General features: G+C 40.5%; 1 protein-coding gene across 1 annotated transcript in view; it reads left to right on the forward strand.

Moving 5' to 3' along the window:
- The window catches only part of LOC114561154 (nardilysin), a 42327-nt gene extending 32571 nt beyond the window's left edge, over nucleotides 1–9756 (forward strand). The window contains exons 24-31 of the mRNA XM_028586927.1: nucleotides 29–60; nucleotides 918–1056; nucleotides 1149–1196; nucleotides 3861–3913; nucleotides 5094–5177; nucleotides 7483–7690; nucleotides 8355–8444; nucleotides 9456–9756. Of these exons, the coding sequence (XP_028442728.1) occupies nucleotides 29–60; nucleotides 918–1056; nucleotides 1149–1196; nucleotides 3861–3913; nucleotides 5094–5177; nucleotides 7483–7690; nucleotides 8355–8444; nucleotides 9456–9668 (867 nt within the window). The 3' untranslated portion in view covers nucleotides 9669–9756. The remainder of the gene's footprint in view (nucleotides 1–28; nucleotides 61–917; nucleotides 1057–1148; nucleotides 1197–3860; nucleotides 3914–5093; nucleotides 5178–7482; nucleotides 7691–8354; nucleotides 8445–9455) is intronic.
- The last annotated feature ends 9481 nt before the right edge of the window (nucleotides 9757–19237 follow it).

Below are 19237 nucleotides of genomic sequence, written 5' to 3' on the forward strand. Positions count from 1 at the left end.
TGAACGTGTCCCGTTGTTTCCTCTGCAGGAGTCCAAAGAGTTTCTGCAGTATTTCATCGAGTGAGTTTCTTCTTTTATTTCTTTATTACTCTTTCAGTGTTTCTGGTCTTTTATTCAGAAGTCAGATCATCTGATGAAATGCTCACTCCTAAAGCCTCAAATTAACATTTTTATGTATAATAGTAGTTTAATAGTTTATGTAGAAAAAAACAATCTAAAATCATAAAATTTTTCTAAATTGTCTCTCTCTGCCTGTCTCTCTCTCTCTTTCTCTCTGTCTCTGTGTTTGACTGTCTGCCTGTCTCTCTCTCTCTCTGTCTGCCTGTCTCTCTCTCTCTCTCTCTCTCTGTGTTTGTCTCTCTCTCTATCTCTCTCTCTGCCTCTCTCTCTCTCTCTCTCTGTTTCTCTCTCTCTCTCTCTCTCTCTGCCTGCCTGCCTGTCTCTCTCTCTCTCTCTCTCTCTCTCTCTCTCTCTCTCTGCCGGCTTGTCTGTCTCTCTGCCTGACTCTCTCTTTCTGTCTGTCTGCCTGCCTCTCTGCCTGTCTCTCTCTGTCTGCCTGTCTCTCTCTGCCTGTCTGTCTGTGTTTTCTCTCTCTTTCTGTCTGTCTGCCTGCCTCTCTGCCTGTCTCTCTCTGTCTGCCTGTCTCTCTCTCTCTGTGTTTTTCTCTCTCTCTCTCTGCCGGCCTGTCTGTCTCTCTGCCTGTCTATCTGCATGACTGTCTCTCTCTCTATCTGCCTGTCTGTCTGTCTCTCTGCCTGCCTGCCTGTCTCTCTGCCTGTCTATCTGCATGACTGTCTGCCTCTCTCTCTCTCTGCCTGTTTGTCTCTCTCTCTCTCTCTCTCTCTCTCTCTCTCTCTTTATCTGCCTGTCTGTCTGCCTCTCTCTCTCTCTCTCTCTGCCTGTCTGTCTCTCTGCAGTAAGCTGCAGTTCCAGCCTCTGTCAGCAGAGGTCCCTGTGTTGTTCCGGGTGGTGGAGCTGCCTCACCAACACCATCTCTGTAAAGTCAAGTCTCTCAACAAAGGAGACGCCAACTCGGAGGTGACCGTCTACTACCAGGTAGGAACGCCATGACGCCTCCCAACGCCCGAACACTTCCTCCCTCGCCGCGTGGCCTCTCGGTCTGATGTGTCTCAATGTTTGTGTTGCAGTCGGGGCTGAAGAACCTCCGAGAACACGCTCTGATGGAGCTGATGGTGGTGAGTGTTTTCACACCAACACTAGCCACCGATATAACACGTATAACACCATAGAGGAAGAAGGAAACGATAAATAAATATAAAACCATTGTGGAAATAAATAGGAGGGTAAATAATTAATACATACATACATTTTAAAACGAATGAATAACTTTAAATATACAGTTTATTTTAAATACTAAAACATAAATGCAAAAATATAAATTAATGATTACAAAAAATATATAAAAAGGAGAAATTAAAATATATAAAAGGAGATTATATAGAGAAGTAAATAAATAGGGGAAATAATACAAAGGTAAATAAATTAGGAAGCTAATTAAAACCAATATATCACACATTCTTTTCTATTTAACGTCTACATTTAATGGCATCATTTGTTTATTTATTTGAGCAGCTTCTGTCCTCCATATAAAACACTTTAATTCTGCCTCGAAAGTTTCCCGGGTTTTCCTTAACCCTCGTGTTGTCTTCGCCGTCGACCAAGTTGCAACTTTTAGTTTTTCTGGGTCAAAATGTAAAAAAATCCAACGTCTCTTTTGACACTTGTGTCACTTTTGTTTTGAAGTCTCTGTAAATATATTTCTGCACTTTTTTTGACTTTTTTTTTTAAAAGCTTTTCCCATGTTTTTGTCTCTTTTTCCGATGTTTGTGACATTCTTTGAGAGAGAGAGAGAGAGAGAGAGAGAGAGGATAAAATTCAGGTTTAATACACAGATTAAAGACATATCTAGTACTAAATACTACTAGTACTAAATAAATGATATACACAACTAGTAAAAAAACACTAAACTATATGAACAAGTAAATGAACAATACAGGCGCACTTAAAGACAAGTTACACGGGAATACGTGAGAAGTTGAAGTGAGAAGTTAGCAATATATCAACCTTTTTATTATTATTATTAAACAGTAAAACAAATACAGTGGGGGAAATAAGTATTTGACCCCTTGCTGATTTTGCAGGTTTGCCCACTTACAAAGAATGCAAAAATCTACAATTTTAATCATATGTACATTCTAACAGTGAAAGACAGAATCCCAAAGAAAATTCCAGAAAATCACATCATATGAATTTATTAAAATTGATAACCATCTGATGAGGAAAAACAAATATTTGACCCCCTGGACAAACAGCATGTTAATATTTTGTAGAAAAGCCATTATTGGCCAGCACAGATGTCAAACGGTTTTTATAGTTGGTGACAAGGTTTGTGCACATTTCGGCAGGGATGTTGGCCCACTCCTCCCTGCAGACAGCCTCCAAATCATTCAGGTTCCGAGGTTGTCGCCTGGCAACTCGAATTTTAAGCTCCCTTCAAAAGATTTTCAATCGGATTCAGGTCTGGAGACTGGCTAGGCCACTCCAGAACCTTGATGTGCTTCTTCTTCAGCCACTCTTTTGTTGCTTTGGCGGTGTGCTTAGGGTCGTTGTCGTGCTGAAACACCCATCCTCGACCCATCTTCAGCTCTCTCACTGAGGGAAGGAGATGTCTGTCCAGAATTCCACGATACATGGCCCCGTCCATCCTCCCCTCAATACGATGGAGTTGTCCCGTCCCCTTGGCTGAAAAGCACCCCCAAAGCATGATGTTGCCACCACCGTGCTTGACGGTGGGGATGGTGTTCTTTGGGTTGTACTCGGTGTTCTTTGCCCTCCAAACACGACGAGTTGAGTTGAGGCCAAAAAGTTCTATTTTGGTCTCATCTGACCACATCACCTTCTTCCAGGCCTCTTCTGAGTCGTCCAGGTGGTGAATGGCGGACTTCATGCGGGCCTGTACATGTTTCTTCTTGAGCAGGGGGACCTTGCGTGCGCTGCAGGATTTCAATCCATGACAGCGTAGTGTGTTACCAACCGTTTCTTTTGTAACTGTGGTCCCAGCTGCCTTCAGTTGATTCATCAGATCCCCCCTTGTGGTTTTGGGATGATTCCTCACCGTTCGCATGATCAGGGACACCCCACGAGGCAAGATCTTGTGTGGAGGCCCAGACTGAGGGAGGTTGGCGGTGGTGTGGTGCTTCTTCCATTTCCTGATAACTGCACCGACCGTTGATCTTTTCTCTCCAAGTTGCTTTCCGATTCTCTTGTAGCCCATCCCAGCCTTGTGCAGATCAACAATCTTGTCCCTGATGTCCAGAAAGCTCTTTGGTCTTGCCCATGGTGGTGATGTTGGATGCTGGTTGTTTGGGTGTTGACAGGTGTCTTTTATACAGGTAACGAGGTGAGGCAGGTGTATTTGATGTAGATAATTGGTTCGGATTGGGGCTGTGTCTTAAAGAAAGACTAACTGGCTTGTAGGAGCCAGAATACTTGCTGTTTGTCCAGGGGGTCAAATACTTGTTTTTCCTCATCAGATGGTTATCAATTTTAATAAATTCATATGATGTGATTTTCTGGAATTTTCTTTGGGATTCTGTCTTTCACTGTTAGAATGTACATATGATTACAATTGTAGATTTTTGCATTCTTTGTAAGTGGGCAAACCTGCAAAATCAGCAAGGGGTCAAATACTTATTTCCCCCACTGTACTTCATCTGTCATGTTGTCAATATTAAAAGTAAACCAAGTCACAAGTTCTGTTCTGTGGAATTGGAAAAGTGTGTGTGTGTGTGTGTGTATATATATATATATATATATAATCGGTCTTCGTCTCTCTTCAGATGCACATGGAGGAGCCGTGCTTCGACTTCCTCAGGACCAAGGAAACCCTCGGGTCAGTGTCACTTAGAATTAGAGATGCACAAAGTCCCTCCAGAAAAACGTGATTATGCGATCGCATAATTCACACTTTATATAAAAAAACAGTCCATTACTTTCGCCGCATAAATTGCCGATTTCCGCGCAAAATATGCGGGGCTTGCATGATTTCATAATCCCTGTATTTTTGTTGCAATAAAGTCCCATAATATATCTTAGCAGAAAGTTGAAAGATGTTGCGTTTACTTCACACAAGAGCAGCCATTTTCCCCTGTTGCCATGGGAACGTTATGGATTACGCGACGTGAACATCCCGAAATTTCATCGCATTAAATTGCATAAATATCCCGCATATTCGATTTGCAGTTTTAAAGAAAACGTGCTGCATAATCAAGGAGTTTTGCCCGCAACAATCACAAAAAAACAAATTTTTCATTTTTCTGGAAGGAGTGGAATCCAGGCTTCGGCTGAATATTGGGCTTTTTGACGGGGGTTTGGTTTCTGCCGAACCTTAGAATGTTTTTCCGAGCGAACCAAACCATACGCTTGCACTCGGCGCGCTACGCTGGTCACCGTAGTGACGGTGCCGTTGAAGGTGTTTATGTAGGTGGAGCGTTCAACGCAGCAGGCTGTGATGAAGTGGACATGGATCTGGTGAGCAGAAAAAGTTGTTTGGCAGTACTTTCAGTCTAAAGAAGGCCATTCAAGTCCAGCTACATGTTCAATCTGTTCAATGCTGATTGGTCTGGTGGTGGCGAGGACCCTAAACTATACACAGCATGGCCACTGTTACAACATCTGGTACGAAACATCCGAAAGAATACGAGTTGTGCACGAAGGAATCTAACTGCAGCGCAACTGAGCTATAGATCCACTGACCCTGTGTACTGCCCGGCCGTCCGTCTCGTTCCACTCAATCCTTAAACACTGAAGTGCTCTTCTCCCATTGGTTCGCACCGGGACAGAAAAAATGCATCAGTTTTGAAAGGGGCAGATCCGCTGGATTAGAACAGCTGATGCAAACTGGTGATATCTTCCAAGTTGTCACAATGTGTAAATGTAATTGTAGTTTTTGAGCCGATTGTTGGAACCAGTTCTCGGTGCCCGATCCTACTCATGCGGAGTCTACAGATCATTGGTATGCACTTTTAGTGTGTGTTTTTTAAACCCTCTCTGGCATCTAATCCCCCTCCCAGGTACCAGGTGTACCCCACCTGCAGGAACACCTCGGGGGTGCTGGGATTCTCCGTCACCGTCGAAACTCAGGCCACAAAGTTCAGGTGAGTTGGATCATTTTGAATGTCTGATTGCTGTGTTCGTTTCTCTCCCTCTTTGTAGAGTTACAGAGATGTTAGCTCTGTAATATAGTGTAGCGTGAAGCCCAACGCAAGTGTCTTTGCTAGTTTAAGACCGTGTGTTCAGGTGCATTCTGGGCATGCTGGTCTTACAGGGAGGTGTGTTCAGGTGCATTCTGGGCATGCTGGTCTTACAGGGAGGTGTGTTCAGGTGCATTCTGGGCATGCTGGTCTTACAGGGAGGTGTGTTCAGGTGCATTCTGGGCATGCTGGTCTTACAGGGAGGTGTGTTCAAGTGCATTCTGGGTGTGCTGGTCTTACAGGGAGGTGTGTTCAGGTGCATTCTGGGTGTATTGCCATCTTGAGGCAGAGGGAAGTGATCGCTCCATTGACCAACAAAAACCTGGTCTAAAGTCAATAACGCAGCATTTCATTGTTATTTTAACAGAGCATTAGTAAAATGCTCCTAGGCTCGTACACAGCACACACACACTATGCTTGTTACACACACACACACACACACACACACACACACACACACACAGAAGATTACAAATATAAATATTACGGTTCAAATCCTCCATCATAACAGCAATGCTCCAAGGTCCAAACGCGCCTGGCTTTTAAAGGGAATGGGAGATGATCTCTGATTGGTTGATTGCATATTATGCCCAAAACACCCCTCTGATTAATGAAGACACTAATGGCGTTTTTCCATTAAATCATTAAATGGTACCTGCTCGACTCGACTCTACTCGACTCTACTCGCTGTGCGTCCGTTTTCCGTTGCAGATTTAGATAGTATCGCCTCAGCGTGGCTGGTCGTCATAGCGACTGCCGTGGGCGTGGCTTAGTGGCGTCGCATTTCCCCCGACTCATTTCCTGGTTCTCCTTCTCCGTAAACATGATATCAAAGAGATAGTTAACGTTTACTGCTCCAGATTTCCCACCGTGGTCACATATATATATGACTCTAGAGTCGCTACTCGCTGATAATCGCTGTTACTCTCTCACCTCTCCCTCGCTCACTAGCTCCCCACACACACACATACGGCGACTCGACACACACACACATCACACATGCACACACCAGCGCACCAGTACAACCATCAGGCCACTTGTATGCTACGGAGAAAGCTCTGCGTGGAGCCTCCGGCAGCAAAAAAAACACCGCTGGCGAAACTATTTTAAAAATGCCGTCTCTCGCTAACAATGCAGTGATCAGTGACGCTTCCTTCCGACCAATCAGCAGCCTGCAGGGTTTCACGTCACTTTCTCGGCTCGCCTCAGCTCGCTTGGAACCTCGACTGAGGAGGTACTAAAAAAAAGTACCTGTTAGCAGGTACCAGGTACTTCTTTTCGTAATTGAAAACCAAAAAAGGCGAGTAGGTACCATGTAATGGAAAAGCGCCATTAGTACAACCCTTTAGGACCAGGCGCCCGGCGCAGGGACACTTTTTTTTTTTTACCACCGTCAAACTACCAAAAGTGGATTTGGACACGCCCTAAACGAGAGCACATCTCCGGTAAACACAAGAATTAAGGGTTGACATTTTACCTGATAGATATCACCATGAAACCTACTTTGATTACTCTCATTAAGGCAGTTATTTCTTGTATTACACGTTTTCTGAAATGTTGTGTTTGAATATGCAAAGGAGGCTATTATCTTATTCAATATATGCTAGGGGTGGGGGAAAAAATCGATACAGCATAGTATCGCGATATTTTTCGTGGCAATACTGTATCGATACACAGACGCCAAGTATCGATCTTTTATGATATATGTGTTGGTCAGTTTGTCTGCTTGACAATCACATTTTGCACCAATAAAACTGAAGTGAGATGAACAAACAGAGAAATGTATGTTTTTAGATACAACAGATGTTGACAAAATTGTCCTTTTGGGACATCATTTGAAATTGGGAAAAATCTGAAGTTGTAAAAAAGGTAAAATATTGCAATATATCGCAGAATATTGCAATATCTTTAAAATTGCAATAATATCGTATCGGGACATAAGTATCGGGATGATATCGTATCGTGAGGCCTCTGGTGATTCCCACCCCTAATATATGCATCCTTTTAGCGTGACTCTTTGCGGAGAAACTCAGATTTACAGATCTGTCGATTAAATCGACCGATCGATGAGTCGAGACAGTTGAATGAGTGTTAGTCGACTCAGAAGTTCTTCAATCGAGCACAGTCCTAGTTTTAATATTGTCTGATTTAGTATTGTTCGGGACCCTGGGAAGACTTAACGGGGATCCTTATGTTTTTGTCCTCTCAGCACGGAGTTTGTGGAGGCGAAGATCGAGGAGTTCCTGGCGAGCTTCGGCGAGCGCCTGTCGGCTCTGAGCGAGGACGCGTTCAGGACGCAGGTCACCGCGCTGGTCAAGCTGAAGGAGTGCGAGGATGCTCACCTGGGGGAGGAGGTGGACAGGAACTGGTTCGAGGTGGTCACGCAGCAGTACGTCTTCAAGAGGCTGGACAAGGAGGTGGGACACACCGGATCTCTCTGTATCTCTGTCTGTCTCTCTTTCTCTCTCCCTCTCTCTCTCTGTCTCTGTCTCTCTCCCTCTCTCTCCCTCTCTCTCTCTCTCTGTCTCTCCCTCTGTCGCTCTCTCTCCCTCCTTCGTTCTCTCTGTCTCTCATCTCTCACTGTCTCTCCCTCGTTCTCTCTGTCTGTCTGTCTGTCTCCCTCTCTCTCTCTCCCTCTCTCTCTGTATCTCTCTCTCTATATTCATTGAGTAAAATAAAATATGAAAATATCTCTTCCTCGTCTTTCCCTCTCTCTTCCTCATTCTGTCTCTCATTGTCTGTCCCTCCTTCTCTTCCTGTCTCTCCTTTTCCCTCTCCATCAGCCTCACTTCATCTGTCCCTTTTGTTGTCTCATCTCCCTCTTTCCCTCTCTCGTTCTCTCTGCTCTTCTCTCCTTCCCTCCTTACATCTTCCTCTCTGTCTCTCATTGTCCATCTCTTCATTCTCTCGGTCTCTCTTCATTTTTTCAAATGCAAAGATCTAGGAAAAAGGAATTGGGTCCAAACATTGCTAATAACAACTGTTGTTAGGTACTTATTTACTGCTAGGTTAGTGATGCTGCAGGTCTCTGGTTCTGGTTCTGGTCCTGTGTGGTTCTGACCCGTTGTGTCCCCGCTGCAGATCGAGGCCCTGAAGCTGTTCTCTCAGCAGGAGCTGGTCTCCTGGTTCCTGGAGCACAGAAACACCAACAGCAGGAAGCTCAGCGTGCATGTGAGTGGGTTTGTTTGAATTTTAGACAAATATTCAGTTTTTAAATGATGTGCTAAACATGCACAAAAAAAACCCAAACGGCAACACTTTACTTGAAGGTATCGACATAATCGTGACATGACACTGTCATGAACGTGTCATAAACAAGTCATAAACGGTTATGACTTCTGTCATTAAGTGTCATTCGGTTTTTGTCATGACAAGTTGACATTGTTTAGGTTGTCTTGATTAAGACAACTTGACATTAAACAGGATGACGTTATGTTGTCATTACAAATACATCTTCTGGTAATGTCATCCTGTTTAATGTCAAGTTGTCATTACAAAGACATCCCAAACAAATGTAATGTCAACTTGTCATGACCAAGACGACTTCTGGTAATGTCACTTTGATTAATGTCGAGTTGTCATAATCAAGACAAACCAAACAATGTCAACTTGTCATGACAAAAACCGAATCATACTTAATGACAGAAGTCTCGTTATGACTTGTCTATAACGTGTATGACACGTTCATGACCTTCGATACCTTCAAGTGCTACCAAAACAAACAAACGCTACGATCCTTTTAAAAGTAAAAAAAATATTTAGACTCCAATCCGAGGGAGGGAAAATACAGGCTTACAAAAAGCTCTAAAAATCAGAAAGTACAGAATCTTTAACACACTTTACTTACTTAAATCTAACCCTCTTACACAGAGGATCAATCTGCCTTCCTTTCTGGAGAACTTTAAACTCCAGTGTCCTGCACCGTCTCACACTCATCTAGCTGATGCTTGGACGACATAAATCTACATACATGGAGAACTTTATGTGAAGTTTAATTTCAACAACAGACAAAGATCCCTTTTTCAATGCCACTGCAGCAGAGGATAGACTTTGTTTATTATGTGAGCTAGCTGAAATACATGTTTCACTTTATTCGCCAAGACAGGCGGAGAAGACAGAGTACTTAGGTTGTAAATTGTAATGTTTTCAGTTACTTAGGTTTTCTCTCGGTGTCTCCGTCAGGTTGTTGGTTTCGGCGTGGAGGAGAACGACCCCCCAGAGCCGAGCGCCGGCTGCGGACCGGGAAGCCCCGACAACCCTCCGTCCTCGTCCTACGGGGAGGTGAGCGAGCTGACCTTCCTGCCGTCGGCCTCGCGGGACGCCACGCTCATCACCGACATCAGAGCCTTCACCTCGTCCCTCACGCTCCACCCGTACCACAAAATCCTCAGCTAGGCCGCGCTCGCTCGCCGCAGGCCGACAGGACGGAGCTAAAGACCGCCTCGTAGTTAAAGGAACACGCCGACTTATTGGGAGATTAGCTTATTCACCGTAACCCCCAGAGTTAGACTAGTCCATACATACCCTTCTCATCTCCGTGTGTGCTGTAAGGCTGTCTGACGGCTCCAGCAGCATCAGACCAGCACAGATCCTGCAGGTGACTGGTTCCAGTAATCCTACTGCTCCCAATAAGTGACAAAATAACTCCAACATGTTCCTATTTACATGTTGGGATTTATAGAGTCACAGCGTGTACAAAAAACAACGTAACATGAGACACAGCCGTCTTCTAACTGTAAACAAACCGGGAACTATATTCTCAGGCGGAAGAATATAGTACTTGGGCGGAGTGATATGCTTTGCAGCAAGCCTGTCTGAGAATATAGTTCCCGGTTTGTTTACAGTTAGAAGATGGCTGTGACTCATGTTACGTTGTTTTTTGTACACGCTGTGACTCTATAAATCACAACATGTAAATAGGAACATGTTGGTGTTATTTTGTCACTTTTGTCACAATTGGGAGCAGTAGGCTAGTTGGAACCAGTTACCTGCAGGATCTGTGCTAGGCTAAGCTAATGCTGGAGCCGTCAGACAGAGTTACAGCACACACTGAGATGAGAAGGGTATGTATGGACTAGTCTAACTCTGGGGGTTACGGTAAATAAGATAAAGTCCCAATAAGTCGCCTTGTTCCTTTTTAAAATAATAACAATTAAAGTAACCATGAAAACAGCTAGCATTGATGTTTGATCGGAGAGGACACTGTCAGGGCGGGCAGACATTTCACGGTGTTTGGTGTACTTAGCCCCCAACTTTGCCTTGCAGGCAGCGCAGCAATGGTTATGTTTAGGGTTAAGGTGAGGGTGAGCTGCCTGGAAGGCGACGTTGGGGGCTTAAAACACCATTGAGCCACATTTCACAATGTTTTTTAGTTCTTTTGTTTAATGTGAGTTGGTTGTAAAAATGCTGCATTCACTTCCCGTGGGGAAAAATTCTAAATCCGGGCCTGTGTTTTAGAAGCAGGTGATGCTGAAACGTTTTACGTCAGATGAAGTTATAAAATAAAATATAAAATAACCACTTTTTTTATGTAGCATAAGGGCACGACCAGTATGGGCACATAAGTAACCGAGCTATCTACTTAAAATTATTCAATACCGCTCACATATTAACTTTATAACCCATTTCAATCAGCTGTACGTAAACACAGAATACATAAAAACGTATACACTTTTAGGCTTAATTTAATAAAGATCTGTCCAATCACATCGCTTAACACTGCCAATATCGCTGCTAAACATTTAATTTATCTCCTCTTTCAAGTACACCTTGTGTTAGATTGTGAGCCTTTTACAGCTGCAATTAATTATATATTTCTGTTCATTAACTGAATGCGTTATGTATAAAATATAGCTCCTTCAACAAGGTAAGCCAGTTGCATGAAAGCAGGTTTTCTTCGATAACTTCCTGTGAATTAATCTGCGTTTATTTGAGAAGCTGTAACACGTAGTCTGCAGAGTCAACACAGCAGAAGCAGCCGTCCTGATGCGTTCAGGGACAGTACCGAGCGTAGGTCACCGGTCTTTTCGCAGATCCCAAGCACAGTATTTACTTGTGTAAAAACGGAAGAAGATAGAACGCAAGATCGAATGTAGATTGAAATTGATTGATTAACCCTCCTGTTGTCCTCGGGTCAAATTTGACCCGTTTACAAAAACTTTCTATATCAGAAATATGACAAAAGAACGTTGAAAAAAGTGACAAATGTTAGAAAAAGCTACAAAAACACTGAAAAAAAAAACAGACAATTTTTTTTTTTACGCTGAAAAAAAGTGACAAAAAAACCAGAACAAAAGTGGCAAGTGAAAAACATCGGAAAAAGGCGACAAAAAACTTCTTAAAAATTGACAAAAACAATAATTGGAATAAAATCGACAAAATGTTAAAATTTCGACCCAGAAAAACACAGTTGCAGGTCGAGGGGAAGACACCACGAGGGTGATAAGATAAGAGCTGAAAACACTTCTTGTTCAGCCGTCAGAAGTCAAAGTTTGATTTATTACTGCAGACACACAGATGCAAGAACTGCACGAACACAGAAAAATAATTAAGTTCAGTCTTTTGAAAACAGACAAAATCTGTAGCGCTCCTAAATATCAGCACAGATAGAAGTCATTTCACAGGTTTAGAAAGTTGATTAAAATTTATATAACTTCATTTTTCAGAGTCCTAAAATTAGGGCCAAGTTTCCCTCAGTTTGTGGCTGATTTATTACCTTTTAAATGCTCCATAAACAGCCCAGAGCTTCTTACTGATACAGCAGCGCCCCTTATGATTAACACTGATAGGAAACATTGCTTAGCGCAGATTTCAGCTGGAATATTATTCTTGGCAATCCTAGTTTGTCAAAGTCTGGAAATACGAAAAATCCAACATGACATCATGACTTTGCGTAAAACATACACGCACACTTTCTTAAGACAAGTGGCGTATTATCTGGACGCATGTTGAGCTGTCCGTGTGTATGTCTACGCTGTATACAGCACACAGCAATCGCAAGATAATGTATGTCGATGGAGGCCTAACAGCGTTAAAAACACGCTAAAAAGCGATTATGCATCTTGATAATGCGCCAATAATGGCATACGAATTGGCGTGTCATACATACGCCACTTTATGAGATTAGTCTGAAAAATCTGTTCAATGTTTCTGTAAAAAAGCGAACTATTATCATTGCATCTTTATGGTTTTTAAATAATTGTTTACTAACTGTACTACTGTGAACTAATAAGTATGATTATTCCCGGGTGAAGTGAATGCAGCATGATGACTCAGGGCTCTGGTTTAAAATACAGTCAGACAAAAAAGAAGAAGGGCATCACTGATTAACAGCAGCGTACGTTAACATATATACGTGTTCATACTGTAATAATAATGGATGATGTATTTAAAATGTAGTGACTGAATGTATCTGGTGGCCAGTGATCAGAAAACAAACAGCTGATGTAAGAATGTACTGCAGTAGTTTGTGGAGGCCAGACAGTGCCGCTGGAATAATTTTAAATGAATTGCAATTGAAATTCCATGACAATTAAAAGTACCTTAATTAAGTCTTTCAGTTTCCAGCTTTGTTTCATGTTTATGTCTATGAATTATTTATATTAAGAGTTCAAAAATGACCGAAATTTTCTCCTGAAGAGGAAAGTTCCCATTATGACCTTTTCCTCTGAGCTAAAATAGTATGTCGGGGAAAAAACATAAAAAAATAATAGTATAGTACATCGAAAAAAAGTCATAGTACATCGAAATAAGTAAAAAAAGTCAGTATGTAGAAAAAAGTAATAAAAACAAGTCATAGTACAGTAAGTCGAGAACAGTTTAAAGAAGTCATAGTATAGCATGTTGATAAAAAGCTTAGAAAAAGTCATCGTATAGTAAGTCGAAAAAATCCATAATAAAGTCATAGTATATAAAAAAAAGTCATGGTATAGTTTCTCGAAAAAAAGTAAAATAAAGTGATAGTAGTTTAGTTTATTAGTTTATTTGTCAGGGACCATGCACAGTTCAAGCCCTGTACCAGAGTTAGCTCTACAGCTAATTTACATCTGTGGTCACTGGGCAAGGGCGATACAAGGACAATATACTATACAGACAATACTATCAAAACAGATAGAAACTTCACAACAAGCATTACATAACATATAAACCAGTATACAAAAATATAAAAATTCCATGTTATAAAAAGATCAATGATCACATAATTGTTTTGCCTTCAGCCAAGTCTTTAAGGACATTGTTAAAACTGCTGAGACTTGCACAGTCTCTAATGTGAAGTGGACTCAAGTTCCACTTTTCTACTGCTGTGAATGAAAAAGCTGATTGGCCAAATGTAGTCTTCCTAAATTGAGTGTAACAGTCACCTCTTACAGAAGCCCTGGAGACCCTCAACATTATCTCTGCAAAATGACACACATTGCTTGAGTGGGGGGTGGTGTAAGATCATGGGTCAATTTATACATCAGGCACATGTCTGCAAAACAGAGAAAACTGTCAAAGGTAAATAGGTTATGTTTTTATGATGGTGCATTGATGGTAATTTCTTGGTCTTTTGTCAAGAGATTTCACAGCTTGTTTGTAAAGGGTACATAAGGGTTTTAGGGTAGTCCCACCTAGTGATGGAGGAACGAAGCCTTGGGAAGTCTCTGAAGCTCCTTCCTGATGGTATCGCAAAATGATCCGAAGCATCGAAGACAACACAGTGACATCTGGTGGTCAGTCAGCAAAAATGACAGCGGCTATGACAAGGGGGTCAAACTCAGTTTCCCAGAGGGCCACACTGGAAAGAGAGACTCCCACCCAGGGCCAGACATGGAGAGTTTATTGAAGTGCTTTTCTTACTGCAAGTCACTTTTTTTTTTTTACATTTTGTGATTTTTTTTTCCTCATTTTTGTTCAGACTTTTTGTGGCTTTCTCAGACATTTGTCACGTTTTTGTAAATTTGTTGCTTTTCACGACATTTTTGTGCACTTTTTGTCAGATTTTTGTTGACATGAAGCCCTTAGCCATCGTAGAATTTTGCAAATCAAGCAAAACGATTAAATTTTTTTACCAACAACCAGTTTCTCAGCCTGAATATTAAACTCTCTCTCTGCTTCTTCTGGGGGGAATTTCTGAGTCTCAGAGTCAGCAAATCTGCCCAGATTCTGCTTTGAATGTCACGTAATTACAGTTTAAAAAACACTTTCCTGTGTTTTTGTTTTGGTGCACCACTAGGAAGGCCTAAATGTACTGTGAACCCAAATTGATATATGGGCCGGATCTAAATCTGCAAGGGGCAGGATTTGGCCCGCGGGCCTTGAGTTTGACACGTGTGGGCTATGAACTCGCCACAGCCAAACAAAGCTTACAACATGAACATAGGAGAGACAGAATGGACACATGCAACATGACATGACAGAATAAAAAATATAAAGCCTATGTTAGAATGTCTGAATGTAACATAATGTAATAATATAAACTACTGTGATCAGGATTTGAATGTAAGTGTGTTTAATTAGGCTAAATAGGGATTCAATAAACTGCAGCAACAATGCCACCTTCTACCGCTACGTAGAATTACGTACTGGTGTATGTAAGTAGGCTAATTTCCATTACAGTTTTTTCCAGTTGCTAACACACTAAAATAACATCATGCATAGCACAATTATTTAAACTGACACACAGAGAGCAAAACCTCTTCTCAAGTCTCCAAAAGTCTAAACACATGTTCTGCTTTACACACATTTTGCAATTAAAAAATGTCACTTTTGAAATGCACTGAACACAGTTCTCTGCATAAAACACAATAATCTGACATAAAGTCAGAATGCCATTTCAAAACACTGCCATTCAAAATGACACTACATGAGCTGATTGGCCAATATATGCGGCCAATAACCTGGCCAAACACCTCCATGGTTCATTGTTACCACTTTAATCAGGAAGTCAGCACTATGATGCCTCTGTCTATATATTTTTTCTACAATTTTCTTTTTCAGTTTACTGTTTTTGTGAGCATATGTTTGTTCGGTCCAATGTAAATATATCTGCTGTGCATATGTTGCACTGACTTGTTTGGTGAAAAAAAAAAAATTTCAACAGCATGTGTGTGTATCTGCAAATATGTCTCTGCATGTGAACAATCACAACAAGAATTTTCTACAATTTGAACTATTTTAGTATTATGACAAAGCACACTACAGATGAGAATGCTTTTCATTACGCCCGTAGTTGGTGTAATGGGAAAAATTACATTTAAGCATAATTCCTTATATTTTTATGTTTTATTTCTACTTTAATTCTCTCACATTATTGAAAGACAGTTTCTGCTTAAACTGCTGAGGTGTCCAGTCTGGAACATAATGCGAGCTGTCTGTCTGAACAGATGAAGGTACAAGGTCACCCTAAAACTATCTCTAGTTTGTCCCATGCATGTTAAGATGTAACTGGGGGGTGAAAGTCATACAGGGAGGAGGAGGTGAGATGGCTCCGAGATGTCTTCATGTGTATCAGATTGCCTGTAAGAATTGTAGCGTCATAATAATCCAAGTGTGTGTGTGCTGTCACTCTGAAGATGTATAAAAGCCTGGTGTTTCTGTTCACTCATTGGAGAAACTGACTCCACACTGGGCTACGGCCTTTTGTGAAATCATGTTGCTCCTATTTGCAAATATATATATATATATGTTTTTAATAAAATACAAAAACCCAACTTGGTTCTAGTCTCAGACTGTCTCATTTGTTTCAATTTACTAAACTCTGAAAACCTCTACCCCTGCTGCAAAGCAAACTTCCACGACATCGGTTAGACAAAAATCTGGTAACATGAAGTGTGTGCCATGTGGTTCAAAAGTTTGATTTTGATAATGCTATATGTAGTTTTGGTTGCAGTGCTTCATTTTGCAGGATATATACAAAATTGTGTTTTAGCAATTGGAAAAAACTGCAATAGGCTAATCAAATAAATTGCAAACCACACTCATAAACCCTGCGATGTTCCAGTGAATTCTAACGCAGCGACATGACTCCAGTAAACCTTCCAGAGTTTCAGATGATGTCCGAAGCTTCGAGTACGAGCTCCAACACTGTTTGGAACCAGTGTGCTTTAGGGGAGTCCCATCACTAGTCCCACCTGCCTGGGACCAGCTCGTAGAACAGTAAGATAAATGTGAGAAGATCATTGAATGCAAAAACAGTTTAGCAGCGGCTATTGGTAACTGGTGTCTAATATGTCTAAAATTAGATAAACTTGCTCTGCTGCAATTGGTGGTCTTTTTGATGTGTTATTAAAAACTTAAGTTAGAATCAATAATTATGCCCAGATACTTGAAATGATCAACAATATGTATCACCTCTCCCATGATACAGATATCAGGCTGATGTTGTGTGACATCCCTCTTGATAGAGAAATGCGTGCCCACTGTTTTGCTTACGTTAAGAGTAAGAAACTAAGAGTTAACCAGTCTGATATTTTAGTGTATGAAAAAGTCATAGTTTAAAAAGTCGAAAAAAAAAGTCTGAAAAAGGTCAGAAAAAATTCAGTATAGTATGTCGAAAAAAAGTTTTAAAAAAGTCACGGCATAGTATGTAGAAAAAAAGTTTAAAAAAAAATTTCGTTGTATTATGTTAAAAAAGTCATAGTATAGTATGTATAAAAAGAGTAAAACTTTGCCTGACTGTACACTCTGTTTTATACTTCATCATATGAGAGAGCAATAACAACTTGTAACTCATTTATATATATATATATATATATATATATATATATATATTATATTATATTGGAATTGTGGCTGAATTTATTATCATAAACGTTGGTCCAAAGGGCCTTTGCTACGTTAGTAGGTGTTCTTAGGTTTTTATAAACACACCTTTATCTGACTGTAGTTTTCTTTGTTGCAAAAATGTGCTACTGTTACATTCATGAGTGATGACCCGGCCAGATTTAATTGGGGTTATCTCTTTCTAAATTAAAATAGTTTTACTACTGGAGTCTCTTTTGGTTTTTTAGGGGTTGATGACATGATTATGTATTGTGTGTGGATGTTAATAATCAACCAGAGAAAGTTGTAAAGACTTCTAAAAGTCTTTCTGTTTCTGTATGAGCAATTCTTTTATCGCAGCTGAAACTTGAATATCAAATCATTTTGCTGCATCACTGATGAAGTTCGGGTATGGGGAGCCTGGTCTGAAGGTGAGTCATGTTTCCACTACTTCTGACTTTGTATTGAACTGTTGGCATCAATAACCTGATGTTATTATTCTGGTTGAATGTATATTTGTTAAAATGTACTGCAGTGTATCTTTCTACCAAATTGCTTCACTCCGTTTTTGGTCCTGGAAAAAAAAACTGTGATGATTCTCTGAAAGTTTTTTTTGTGATTGTTGTGGGCAAAAATCCTTGACCATGCGGCACGTTTTCTTAAAAAATGATGAATGATGGAATATGCATTTGCGATACATAATATGCGATAAAATTTGCAAAAACTGCAGTTTGATGAAAAAGAGAAAGAAATGTGATCCACCCCCCAACAACCTGCTTTTCGATGATGTTCACGTCGCGTAATTACGTCTTGTCATAACGTTCCCATGGCAACAGGGGAAAATGGCTGCTCTTGTGTGAAGTAAACGTAACATTTTTCAACTTTCTGCTAAGAGATATTATGGGACATTTTTGCAACGAAAATGCGGGGATTATGAAATCATGCAAGCCCCGCATATTTTGCTATGCCTTAGCTTTAGTGTCTTCAGCATTGGTTTAAAAGGCAGCATTCTTTTTTTTATTTTTATGTAAAATATATGTGTGTATGTGTGTTTGTTGTGTTATGGTTGTCTAAGCTACTGGATGCCTAAAATTTCCCCCAGGATGAATAAAGTATCTATCTGTCTATCTATCTATCTATCTATCTATCTATCTATCTATCTATCTATCTATCTATCTATCTGTCTATCTATCTGTCTATCTATCTATCTATCTGTCTATCTATCTGTCTATCTATCTATCTATCTATCTATCTGTCTATCTATCTATCTATCTATCTATCTATCTATCTATCTATCTATCTGTCTATCTATCTGTCTATCTATCTATCTATCTATCTATCTATCTATCTATCTATCTATCTATCTATCTATCTATCTGTCTATCTATCTGTCTATCTATCTATCTATCTATCTATCTATCTGTCTATCTATCTATCTATCTATCTATCTATCTATCTATCTGTCTATCTATCTGTCTATCTATCTATCTATCTATCTATCTATCAATAGCAGCAACCCTCCATCACCCTACTCAATCACAGCACTTGTTGCATTGCTGTCTTCACTGCATCGTTTGTTATCATTATTATCAGGGCTGTTCGTTTCATCCAGCTGGTTTTATTTACTCTTCCCCCGCTGTTATGGTATTAACATATTATTCAGTGACTCTAATTTGGACATATTCACACAAAGTGTGATGTGATAGGTCAAAATTGCAGTGTGTCATAATGAACTAACATACATTTCCATCACCATCCATTCAGTGCATGGACTTTGCAGCAAATCTATGATTGCAATAAGGACACGTACAACAAGTATAATATAAAAGATACAACGTTGTACTGCAATAAACTTGGCCTTAATATTGGTGTGAAACGCATGCGGGAATACTAGTCTATCCCAAGTTCACACAAGTCAACTTCCAAAGAATCCATTATAAAATAGGAAGGAGCAGGAACACTTGCAGGCATTTGTCTCGTTCTTGGCTTTTTTTCTTACCAATGAAAATGATGGAATTGGTCACTTTAGCAATGTACGTTTAAATGACCAAGCCCTGGCCCCTCCTTTGTTATAAGCAAAAGAGGAAATGGTGTCAGTTATGTAGTTATGTTGTTAAAAAGCCATAAAGTCCACAGATGGGGGGTGGGGGTTGGTTGAATTGTGTCGACCCATAAATGACAAAAAGAAAAAGCAATAGGAGTGATTGTATTCTGAGTGGGTT

Source organism: Perca flavescens, chromosome 9 (assembly GCF_004354835.1).
Source record: "Perca flavescens isolate YP-PL-M2 chromosome 9, PFLA_1.0, whole genome shotgun sequence".
In the NCBI taxonomy this organism is placed as follows: Eukaryota; Metazoa; Chordata; class Actinopteri; order Perciformes; family Percidae; genus Perca; species Perca flavescens.